The 12,692-nt window shown below is 33.5% G+C and overlaps 1 protein-coding gene across 7 annotated transcripts; it reads left to right on the top strand.

Moving 5' to 3' along the window:
- Positions 1-7,073: 7,073 nt before the first annotated feature.
- Positions 7,074-12,321, top strand: LOC129290971 (uncharacterized). 7 transcript variants are annotated; one of them, XM_054928073.1, is made up of 10 exons: positions 7,078-7,457; positions 7,622-7,723; positions 8,719-8,884; positions 8,997-9,468; positions 9,896-10,013; positions 10,132-10,241; positions 10,970-11,055; positions 11,226-11,335; positions 11,649-11,681; positions 11,917-12,321. In XM_054928073.1, the coding sequence occupies exons 3-10, from the start codon at positions 8,794-8,796 to the stop codon at positions 11,977-11,979; spliced, it is 1,083 nt and encodes a 360-aa protein (XP_054784048.1). In that variant the 5' UTR covers positions 7,078-7,457; positions 7,622-7,723; positions 8,719-8,793; the 3' UTR covers positions 11,980-12,321. The 7 variants fall into 7 exon arrangements, with proteins under 7 accessions (XP_054784055.1, XP_054784048.1, XP_054784027.1 ...); XM_054928064.1 differs by having other exon boundaries at positions 7,079-7,457; positions 8,714-8,884; XM_054928058.1 differs by having other exon boundaries at positions 7,079-7,459; positions 8,669-8,884.
- Positions 12,322-12,692: the final 371 nt, after the last annotated feature.

Here is a 12,692-nt window from a genome sequence, read left to right as displayed (position 1 = left end):
GGCCTTCTCATGCTCTCTTCACCTATATACAAAGGTAATAGAGTGAGACATATATCCCAGTAACTCAAATATAACCTAAATACTTATTAGTAAGAAAAATTATAAACAAGAGATAAAGTATCATATATTTCAATAAAATAGTATAATATGCATCTACATGAATTCATACACTCATCCATCATGCTCATGCTCATGCTCATGCACTCTTAGTTCTACTTAGTGAAGCTAGCTCTACGGTCGAATTAGGACTTCCAGTCTTACATGAAAAAAGACCCACTAAACCTCTATCTCAAATCAGATATCCTTTTCACATATGGGTGGTGTCCTGAGTCCCACCTGGCAGAGCATTCTCAATGCTTAAACTATCAGAACTTCTTAACCTTACACAGAGTAGGGTATACTCGTGGATCATTATCCTAAGTTCTTCCTAGCAAAGTCAAGCTCTACGCTCAAGACCTTTAGGACTTTCTAACCTTGCATAAAGTAGGGCTACAATCCCGTACCCTAGTCTAGGGTATACTCATGGATACAGTACACATGTCTATGCATATATCTCTTCACATTCGTTTCATACATAACTCATACATCTACATGCATATTCTTTTAACAATATTGCTACTCTATCAATTCATAAATCACAATGTATACAGTTCTACAAAATATTTGTAAATAATTTTACAAATGAACAAGTAAAAAGGTTACTCCAGTTACCTTTTTACCCTTCTTACCAAAGGTAACTATCACATTAAGCTCCTAAAGGTATAGAGTCTCATGAGCAATGTCATAAATGCTCAATCTACACAATACAATATCCCTTAGTCAACTCATAGTACTTATATAGGTACTAATTTGGCTAAACCAAATTTTCTCAATATATAAAGCAATTTAATTAACACCTTTTGAATTTATAAAGTCGATTATTTATAGTTGTTGGTCCTATAGGCTATTTAAATAACCAATACACCCTCCTAAACTCCTTGATTCACCAATTTTCCCTTTTTAACATAACCCTTTTAGGCTAATTTAAGCCTAAATCCTTACAATTCAACCATTTAACTCTAGATTAGTCTCAAAACCTTAGTTTCACACTCAAAAGCCTTTTTTAACTTTCCTTTAGATTTTAATTCCTTAAAACTTCTTAATTCAATTTTTCTACTAACTAAACTTAGAGAAAATAGGGTTGAAATATAGTGTAAGGTTGTATAATACTTATCCGACAAGTCACTAGCCGAAGCAAACTCCCAAACTCTAGTTATTTGATGCCTTAACAGAGCTAAGCCTTCCTCACCCTTCAAATACGTTTCCCTTCTCTCTTCATTTTGATTTCATGATTTCAGACTTAACTCTTAAGTAAAATTCTATGCCATGCATCATGGCGCGTGGCACAGTGAGACGCTTCTCACTACTCCTCACACATTATGTCTCGAATTGCCATTCTACCATCCAATCCTATAACCACATGTCCAACATCCAAAACCATAATCAATTCACTAATTACTTATTTACCCCTAACTAGCAACTAGTTTTTCCTATATTGAAATTCAAGATGTTACATTCCTTTTAATTCGTAGGCCGAGCTCTTCACTTAAACTAAGGGAGATGACCGATGGCATCTCCATGGCACCCTAATAGTAACAGGCTGTACTAGAGCATATGCCCGCTTTCTTATTGTCGATTTTCTTCTACCTACTACCCTATAGGAAACCTATAGTTTCTCTTCTGTCTAAGCTGCTATTATTCTTAAAGTTGAGGCATGACTTTTGTTAACAATAACAAAAGAGAGAGGAAGCAGGCAGTTACATTTTAGTGTTCAACTACAGTCGCACATCCCGCCGAATGGACAAGTACCCCTTATTAGGATGCTATACATGGTTTGTTTACATAGCACTCTTTATTTTTCTTCTTTGCATGAATCCTTGCCTTTTGATGCCCTCTGGTTCAACCATTCTTCTTGGAATTGGCCTTAATGACTGACCTGATGTTCAAATGATGTTATCTACACCGATATAATATTAGCAAATAAGGTAAATGAAGAGTCAACTATGGTCCCTCTAGGATTTCTTTTGCCTTTACTTTAAAGCCCTCTATTTAGCTCTTGGCTAATAGAGTAGAATAAACACATATAGTTATAATGCTAATTTTCTTCTTTCTTCTTTCTCTATAAAATGGTTTGTAACTCCTCACTACTCATATTAAGAGTTAGGAATAGGAATATGCCAAGTTAGGCTTTAATTAAATAGGACAAGCCTATAACATATGCCTTAAGCCTAAGCCTACGATAAGCTTAGCTTGGCCTAAAGCCTTTTTAAAGACCTACTTCATATGTAGGCCTTTTAAAAGGCTTATGACTTTAGGCCTCAATATTTTTAAGTAGGATTCAAGCTTATCAAAGCCTATATTTTTATAATTTAAGTATACTTAAATGCTTTAAATATATTATAATATATAAATTTAAATATAATATAACAAACACACACATATAAATGTAAAAAATGCATAAATATACCTAAACAGACTAGGCCTATATGCTTATAGGCTAGCCTATAAAAATTTAGGCCTGGCTTGTTTAAGTATATAAGCCTCAAGGCTATAGGCTTGGCCTCTTTATGAATAGGCAAGGGTAGGCACTAACCAAACTAGATTGTAGGGTGCTATATGTATGGCCTACTCCTACCCTTACTGGGAGTGATTTGTAACATCCTAATTTTCAATTAAAATTAATAGTGAAAATTAAGGTTTATTGAGGAAATTAATTGAGAATCCTTGTTATTATTGAGGTTGGATTGATGAAAAATAAATTAAAGATTTCATTACTGTGAGGATTGGTGGTGAAATGAATTGAAATTAAGGTTAATTGAGATTAATCTTATAATTAGACTATGATGAATGATTTAAGTTGGAGCTAGGTTGATATTCTAAGATTAAACAAAGTCCAATATAGGTATTGGACTGGACTGGGCCTAATGTTGCAGGTTAAACGAGGAAGGCAACCACTGCATCATGTGCTGCGACATAAGATGTGCCCACAACGGCACATGACATGTAAACAAACTTAATTGTTTGTTCGATAGATAAAAAAAACATAAGAAAGGGAGGAGTGGGTTAGGTGCAAAATTATTTCCCTTTGTTAGGGCTTAGTGAAGCCATTACTTTCTTACACTTTAGAGGCTTAAACCACTAAGATAAACTTGTATAAACTCATTCTTACCCTTTAGTCATCTATTCTAGCTAGGTTTCCATGGTTTTGGTGTTAGGGCTTTCCATAGGTTAGGATTCCAACCCTTAGGTTTAAATCATATAGGTGTCTTGACATTAAATCAGCTTGGTTTAAATTGTTTTGAGGCTGTTTAAATTAAGGTAATATGAGAGTTTAATTTGAAAACCCTAGATTATTTAGGCAATTTAATGATATTTGGAGTATGTAGAGGTTAAATAAGTTATTAGAAGGTATGATGATGATGATTATTAGTTTATTTAAGATTTTAAATGGTGATAACAACTTTAGGTTAACTAGGTTAATTAACCTAACTCTAGGATTAGGGTGTGATTAGGGTGCTAACACTTTAATTAGTGTTAATTAACACTTTATTACCTATAGTTAATATTGTATGGTATGTAGATTGTGGTAAAAACATCAAGGAAAGTGAAGGTGTTCTTGTACAGGGAGCTTTAATTGCAAGAAAGTGAGGAAACCACTATTAATGTGTGAAGGTGTGTGTTTTGTGATTTGTTATGTGTGTTTGTTTCTATTTGACTGTAAATGTGTTGAGAAAAGCATGTTTTTATTGTTAGAAAAATAATTTCAAGGTGAGATTATTATTACATATGTTAATATGAATATTTTGTTTGGATATGAATATTGTTTGGAAGTATATATAAATTATTTGGTTATATTTTGTTTAGTTGTTTGATAGCATGGCATGTTGAGTTTGTTTGGAAGATATGTATTATCTAGATATTTTGTCTGGAGTTGTTATCCTACCACATGGTAAGTGTTCATTGAACCTAATGAGTGGCTATTAGCTTAGACCAACCCACCTTTAGCTAAGTAATTTGGATCTAAGCACAAAGTTATAAGGGATATAAGATGTTGTAATGACCTCAGTTAACCAACACTTTCAATGAAAGGATCAACTATGGCTTTTACATTTAACACATTTATTAAGCGACAATTGTAAATTGGGATCCCAAGATAATTAAAGTTTAAATAGGACATTTTTCTAAAGTCAAGGTGTTTGAAATAGGTGCGGAAGCATGGAAATATCAAACCTTACATGGAACAAAAGGACTAAAAAGGATGAAAAAAAAAGTCATTTTGATATACTGCCCTTGCTCACCATGGCTAAGAGTACCTTTATCATGACCAATTGCATTTTGACTTGCTTACTTTAGCCAAGACACTCTCATTGCTACCTATGCACAAGTACTTACTCATTGCAGTGGATATTACGCTCACCATGGCCAACCCTATTTAAACACCCTCTTTGAGGCTATTGTCACTTACACCACGACCTATTGCGTAGATGCCTCCTTGCCGTAACCAACAACCTTCCTCAACCAACACAACCATACATACTCATCACAACCACAAGAGTTACTCTCCATGATGAGCTCTACATTATCAACCTAGCCATGATAGTATGTAGATTAAACCTTCAACCCTTGTAATTAATCACTTGGTCCTCCTATGATAATGAGCCAAGCTTTCACATGTAATTAAATGAGCAATACAACTCCTAATACCATTGACCGTACACTTTCATACTAATTGAGGATCTTGGCACATTATGTGACAACTTGAGTCCTTAGACTCTTTACAGAAGCACAAGTACCTCCCCTTAATTAGCAATCAAACTTACAAGTTTAGTCATGCATAAATACTCTATTTAACATTATAATGCACTATAAGCAAGTAAAACAAGTTAATTTTACTATCCACACAGTTGCATAGTTGACCTCTTGATGAGGTGCAGTCATTATCATTTAGTGTTGGTTAGATAATGTTCAAGCTATATTTTTATAATTGGTTGTGGGCATGAACCTACTTGGTGGCTTACTAGGGCAAGTGCCCCCACAAGGTTAAAAAAAATAATTACTATAAAAAATGACCCAAAACATTTTTTATACCCCAAAAAGTTTCAATTGCCCCCTCCAAAAGGAAAACAAATTATCATTTGTCCACTTAAATGTCTCACTTATCCCTTAAAAACTTATTTAACTCAAATCTAATCTATATGTTGTAATCTCACATGATGATAGCTGGAGAATGGAGAAGCTAATAATTTTAAAAAAAAATAATTTCTTTAGTTGTTCAAATAAAAATTTTATTACAAAAAATTCCTCTAATACACTAGAGGTAAATAAATTTTATTTTATATTTAGAAAATTTTATTTAATTCATCATTATAATTTTATGTTTTATGCCATATTTTTTAGTAATTAATTTTAATAATTTGTTACCTCTAGCGTTTTTAATATTCAAACTTATATATTTTTTAAGAATATTCAATATTCACTTTAAGTAAAAATTTTGCTCCCATTACCTAATTTTCTTGGATCCATTAGTGATTGGTTTAGTTGCATGATTTTAAGTTTAAGAGCAATTTATATTAATTTTTTTATATAGTTATCTATTTTTTTTTACTAAAATTCATAATTTATAAATTCATAATTCATAAGTCAAGCCTATCAAGTGGTAATTTTAGGCTTTTCAAGCTCGATTAGTTAAAGTCAGGAAAATGAGATGAGTCTAAGGACTTCTCGTTTAAATCTTTTTCATAAGGGATTCGGTTTGAGAAGTTAGCAATTTTTTTTAAAAAAAAATGAATTTTGGAGTCTAACCCTAATAAACTTTGAAAAAAACAATTTTAAGTTCAAGCAACTGTCCAAGCTCGTTTATCTTTTTTTTTTTAACTTCCCTATGGTTAAAACACAGCGCATGAAACTTTAGAAAAAAGAAAACCCTACCTAATCTCACTCAAGTCCTCTCTCCTCACTCTATTGGAGTCAACTTCCCTCTCCTACATCCTTCGCTTTTCCATACCCTTCCCATCTTAAAAAATAATTAGGACTAAATTTTATTCAATGTCATATCTTATCTCGAAAGTTGTCTCATTTTATTATGATTGGGACGAGATTAAAATGTCCTAGCAAAGTGAACATTGTGAAAGAAAGACCCAAATAGCAGCATTCATTAAAATATTAAATCATATAACTTGCTAAATTCAAAATCAAAATAACACAAGTACATAAATCCCAACCACTTAAAGTTAATTATTAAGTTACATTAATCACAACTATAAGTCTACAACTTAAAGTCAAGTGCACATAAGTCATAATACATCATGACAACAACTACAAGTGACCTACAGGGTACAAGAGCAACAAAAATAAGCAAGACAGATATAACATTAAGTTATTATTCTTCTTCTTTAGTTGGCATATTTTAAGCTATTGATTCTTCCAAAAAATAAAGTAAGAAATATAAAATAAATAAAAATTATTAAATAAATAAATATATGCATAAATTATATTAATATAATTAATATAGTAAAAAAAAATCAAGACTTTTTTAGTTTTGGGATAGAGATTGCAAATATTAAAATTATAATTAATATTCCCTCCATTCAAAAAATGTAAGGCATTTATAATAGAATTTCACCCCTCAATAAAGTAGTTATCTACTTTTCAACTAACCCTATATTTTTATATTTACCTCTATTAAATACTCTATAATAAATATAAAGTTTATTATCAATAAAGGCACTTTTGGAAATAAAGATAATGATTACACTCGAAAGATTAAAAATGTCTTACATTTTTAAACATCCAATTCCTCAAAAAATACCTTACATTTTTTTAACGAAGGAGTATAATTTATTCTTTTATTAATATAATTAAGTATAAGATCAAATTGTATTAATATAATTAATATATTTAATATTTATTTTAAAATATATATATATATATATATATACATACACATACATACAAACAAATGCGAGGTGAGATGAGGATGTCTTGAGACAATCCCCATGTCCCGTCTCAAACCCTTTTTATTTTGTTTTGTTAAATTCTATTCTTTTTTTTTTTTTTTTTTGGGATTGATAGAGATCCGTTTCAACATGATTGAGATTAAACCGGTCGGATAGAAGCAGGTGAGAGGTTAATAACTATCCCTGCATGTAGGACGAATTTGCTTAACGTTCGGCCGGCAAGGGCTCGAAACGTTACGTTTCGACGCGGAGCGAAAACGCAACGGTCTGGATTTGTGACTTTCAACGACCAGGATTTCCTTTGACGAATCCATCACAAGTGGCTGCATCAGCTGCATCACCATCCATCTAACTGTCCCAAATTTTCGAAGGGCAGGAGAAGAGGACCAACGCTGAGGAAGAGAAAATCAGAATCTGTTGACTGTTGCAACACCGGGGGCTGGAGCCGAAGAATCTATTTCTGTGTGCAGTCATAATCTCAATAAATTTTCACTCTTTTCAAAATCGACGTGCTAAACTCATTCTTAATGCGCTATTAACTCCATCGGCATGCCCTTTTCTCGCATTGGTTGATATCTAATCTCTAATATTTGCTTTGTTTTTCAATCATCGTTGTTGAGCTACAGAGCCTGCACGCTGAGTTTGCACTCATCAGAAGCATGGAGGTTGACTGAGGCAAATTCAAGGAACCAGGGGGCTCGTTCTGAGAAAAGCTTCCAAGCACTCAGGTGATTTCCTCCCTGTTTATGGAGAATAACTATGCTTTCTCTGTTTTATGAGTTTTAGTTGCACAGCAAGTGTTCTAATGGGAAATTCTCGTTGCCCCGTTCTGAAACTGAATATTGAAGCATTGAAAATTGAGCTACAGTATTATTATTATTATTATTATTATTATTATTATTATTATTGCTTGAAATCTAGGTCGGTCATTATTATTATTTTATTATTATTATTATCGCTTGAAATCTAGGTCGGTCGTTATTATCTGGGGGAAAAAAACAAGTTTGATTGTATGGCATTATGTAAGAGTAGTGTTAAGTCGTATTGCCCGCCTACCGAAAAAGAAATGGTTCCATGGATTTAAGTGGGCCATGCGGTGCAGAATCTGTGTTCTTGTATTAGCTTCTTGAACAGTTTCCAAATGCATAATTTACTGCAAATGGACTGCTTGTGAATTGAAAAATAAGTAATAATTATTCTAACTTGAAATCTAACTCGATCATGATTATTTGACCCTCCCAACTCCCCCCCCCCAAAAAAAAAAAAAAGGTTTAGATTATATGGTATTATATAAGTGGAAACAGTACCGACTGCTTAATATACAAAATGACATCCCAATGAATTTAAATGGGCTCACGTGGTATAAACTTTTTTTTCCCTTGTGCTAATTTGTGTTTCTTTAACAGTCTCCAAGTGCGTAATTAACTGTAAATCCACTCTTTTTATGAGCTAAGCAGGGCGGATCATTTGGTTGACCTTTCTTGCCCTCCATGTTTCACTCTGTTAAGTTAATTATTTTATGGTGTATCTCTATTTATATGAATAGGATTCTTTTGGATTCTACAGTTGCATTCTTTCATGACAGCTGGAAGCAAAATATTATTATAATTTCATAGATGCCTAACAATTATTTGCATTAGCTTCTCAACTACGGCGCATCTCATGGAATGCAGATAATAGTTAGGTGCCAATGCACATAAATTTTTGTTGCCATTCAGTACAGGGAGACTCGAGAGGATATCATCCTTCAACAAATTGCTTCGCGTAATTTATCTTTTACTTTCTTGGGAACAAACAAATGTCAGTTTCAAGGTTTCTCTTCAGTAACGGCACCCTCTTGCACTCCCCTGATGCTCCTCCGGCCAAAGTCCTCCTTGAAGCTCATCCAGGTAGATGCAAATGAGTGAAAATTAAATCATGAACTCTATACTAAACACTTGATTTTTCTCTTGTTTGATTTATTTTAATTACTATTTATCTTGTAGTTTACTTGTAACCCAGGTGCTTACACAACCTCACGTACTCACGACTCTGGTTCCTACTTATTATTCTGGAAAAGACACATGAAAAGGCTTTCACAATCCATACACACTTTATCAAACTTGGCTCCACAACTGCTATTTGAATCTGACAAATCTACTAGTTTGTCATCATCAGTTAACTTACCGATATGGCAACCCACAGTACAGATGCTTGTTAATGATTCAATCAGCAAGGTCTTGCCAATTGCATTGAAAGAGAGAAAGGATTGTGAAGAACTGGCTATCACAACTCTTGTTTGTGGTAATTTGGACGCGCTGAATGCACGGGAGACTATGGAATATGAAGAAAGATTAAGCAAGATTCTTGAGGTGCATGTACACGTTGAGACTTATATTCCTCCTTCATTTGGTGTAAAGGAAAATGGTGTAAATTTGGCTTTGGTGGGCCATGGGAGGAATCTCGCATCTGCAAAGTATTCAGATTGGGTAAGGTCAGTTCATGCCTAAAGCTCAGACACTTCTGAAAAGGAGTATTGCCCATTCCCAATACATGTCAAACACTCATATTGGACATTACACAACACCTTATATTACATGCAGATGCTTCAAATTTTGTAGTTCACCATGTCTTGTGTGATGTGTCAATGTCAACGTTGATATCATACACATGGTTGTGTCCATGCTTTCTAGACTTCTCCCTTCTGGAGGATTATAAGTATCACCTGCATATCAAGTCAAAAATCTTGTTGAAATAAATTATGAATATGTGTAACGTTGAAGTTCTTGTCTGTGTTTTATCATTTGCTGAATATTGTTTTAATTGGAGTTGTCTGTTGGCAATTTGGTTCCTAGGTTATTGCGCCTACAGGGATTATGTTCCTTGAAATTGTTTCGTGGATAAGTTTGTCTATATTGCAGGTTGAGGCAGAGTCTGGAAAAGCTCAGGCCACCTTTAGTGACAGAACTGTTGCTGTCAAATGATGGTGATAGAGTACTTGAAGGTTGTCTAACAAACTTTTTTGTTGTTTGCCGCAAGGTTAGTGAGTCTGAAAAACATGATGGTTGATAATATGCATGCATGACTTTTGGTATTCGTTTCCTATTTTATATCTCAATTCACGAGACCCCCCCCCCCCTGTTTGTGATGTTAATAGGATACAGATGCAGGTAATGACAGTCACATAAATGGACACTCTTTTGAAGTACAGACAGCTCCTATCAGCGATGGCGTCCTGCCAGGAATTATACGTCAAGTAGTTATTGAGTATGAATGTTTGTGTTATGAACCTTTTAATATCTTTACTAATGTATCTTCCATGTCTTCCCGCCATAAATGGATTATGCCTTTGCATTTAAATTTAACTGATCTATTCACTTGACATACTAGATTTGAGGGCTTTATCATTAAGTGGTAATCATCAGAGTGCTTGAGGCATTTTTCCTGGGTTTGTAGATCTTAAACCCCAGTAGAGATAAAAGGGAACCTTAGAGCTTGTTTAGCAACTTGTTTGGAGAGCATTTTCCTTTTCTCTTGAACAAAAAAAAAGAAAAGAAAATCATTTGGTAACTTGTTTTCAAATGGTGTTTTGGAGAACAAAAAAAAAAACCAAATATTAGTTTGGAGAATAGAAAAACAAAAACATCTTTTAAATGACCTAGGATTATTGTTCTAGAGAACAAAGGACAATATGAAAAACACTTGTTTTTTTTTCCCCTCAAAACATGTTCCATAAAACATCAATTCTCAGAACAATAACATAAAAATAATTTCAAACAAACCCTTGCTTTTTTCCCGTAAAAGCAAATCACGAAGGTTGTTTTCAAGTGATGATTTCAGGGTTATATGAAACTAGAAAAATTGCGTTGTCAAAGATCTGGTAATGCCATCAGGCCAAGAAAGATAGGATAATACCCTGTTTGTATAGGAAAGAAGCGAAGAAGCATTGTCTATTTTAATTGTTGTATCTTAGTACTGATCTGCTTTGTATACAGAGCATGTAGGAGCAAAGGAATCCCATTTCGTGAAGTTGCACCATCATGGTCAGAATGTGAAATGTGGGAGGAAGCATTCATCACAAGTATATATTATTTTCCTTTTAATAATTCTTTACTTCGGTAATGAATCCCAGTCAATGACAATTGCTTTTTTCTGATTGTTTTTATTTATCATGTATTTCTGTACAAATTAATGTGGAACTTCAGACTCTATTCGCTAATGCAATTCACTTTGGACCAAATGATATTGCAGATAGCTTGAGGGTTTTGCAGCATGTGAATAGCGTTCAGGTTCCAACGGTTTGGCAATCAGTCCATTCTAAAACGTGGAAGGATATATCATGGAAAAAGAAGAACTTTCAGGTGGTAACTTCTTAGCAGCACTGAAATTTTGTGCACTTATGGGGCTTGTTTGTTATGGTCTGGGAAACTGATTTCATTTGTCTTGTTCAAATAATAATATATTCTTAGGTAATTATACTCTCGTTATCATCATTAAATGGCGTCTGTTTAATTCCATTTCTTCTCTCTCTGTCTTTTTTAAAAAAATGGTGACAAGATACTTATATTATGTCCACAAAATAACTTATTTTTTAATTCTATTTTCTTTGATTCTTTTCATCTTGTGTACCCAAATAAGCTGTTAGCAAGATTCTTACAGTTCAAGTAACTGCAGGTTGGACCTGGGAAGATCACTACTATAATTCAGGTAACTTAATTTGTTCTACAACAAAAAGCAAAACAACTTTCTTGCTTCAGATGTCATGCCTGAACACTTTGCACGAGCTTTGTTATGTTTTGACTTGTATGTTGTTAATTAGTGGTACACACTTATGCACAATGACCTAGGATATGATCATGTATACCTCACTTGCCTTCCATTTTCTGAATTATATTTAACAGCAGCGAAATTACAAAACCAAATTGCCTTGTGTTTTGGGCAGGAACTGATCATGGAGAAGGTAGTACAAGAAGGGTATGCAAGCGGTAACTTTTACAAGGACTGAAAATTAAACAAAAAATAATTACAGTTTTAGAGAAACCAATCTACCTTGCCTATACTGTTCCTGCTGTTATGTTTCACAAAACACCATCTTTTGTTGTGTGAGACTGAGACACGAGTGGCCAGAGTAAGTGGGAAGCTGGTGCATAGGGAATTTTATGCAGGGGTGTAATCAAACTGCTGGTGGTCTCTAATGGTATTAAGAATGCAAGATGAGCTGTTCAAAAGAATAATGTTAGTTATTATTAGGTACTGGTAGTTAGAGTCCTTTTGATTTGGTTTGTGTAGTTTGTTTTGGAAGTGGTTGATAAATGATTACAAGTCAGATGGTTTTTCCTTTCTATAAGCTCCTACTACTATCTTTTCTCATTCTATCTGATACAAGTGAAGTTGCAAACCATCTTTACTGATGTTTGGTGTTTTCACAGATTCAGTGTTTTTGGACTTTATTGTCATTCTCCCCAGAGTAAAATGATAGAAAATAATTGTTATCTATATATATATATATATATATATTAAATGTTGTAGAAGGATTTGACTAATTTTAAAGAATTAATATAACTAGCAGTTTTTTTTTTTTTTAATTACAATATAGCTTCCAGCTTTACTGTGGACAACTGTGCAACTCTTCAATTAGCTGGACTTCTTGTGCATTGCTAAATGTTAAACCATAATATTCATTATTCATAAGCAATATAATATAATTTAGGATTAAAG

Source organism: Prosopis cineraria, unplaced genomic scaffold, assembly GCF_029017545.1.
Source record: "Prosopis cineraria cultivar Desert tree isolate PC_DT_omini unplaced genomic scaffold, ASM2901754v1 PC1, whole genome shotgun sequence".
Lineage (NCBI taxonomy): Eukaryota > Viridiplantae > Streptophyta > Magnoliopsida > Fabales > Fabaceae > Prosopis > Prosopis cineraria.
The sequence above is the reverse complement of the archived record's forward strand: the minus strand, read 5'-3'. Positions and strand labels throughout refer to the sequence as shown.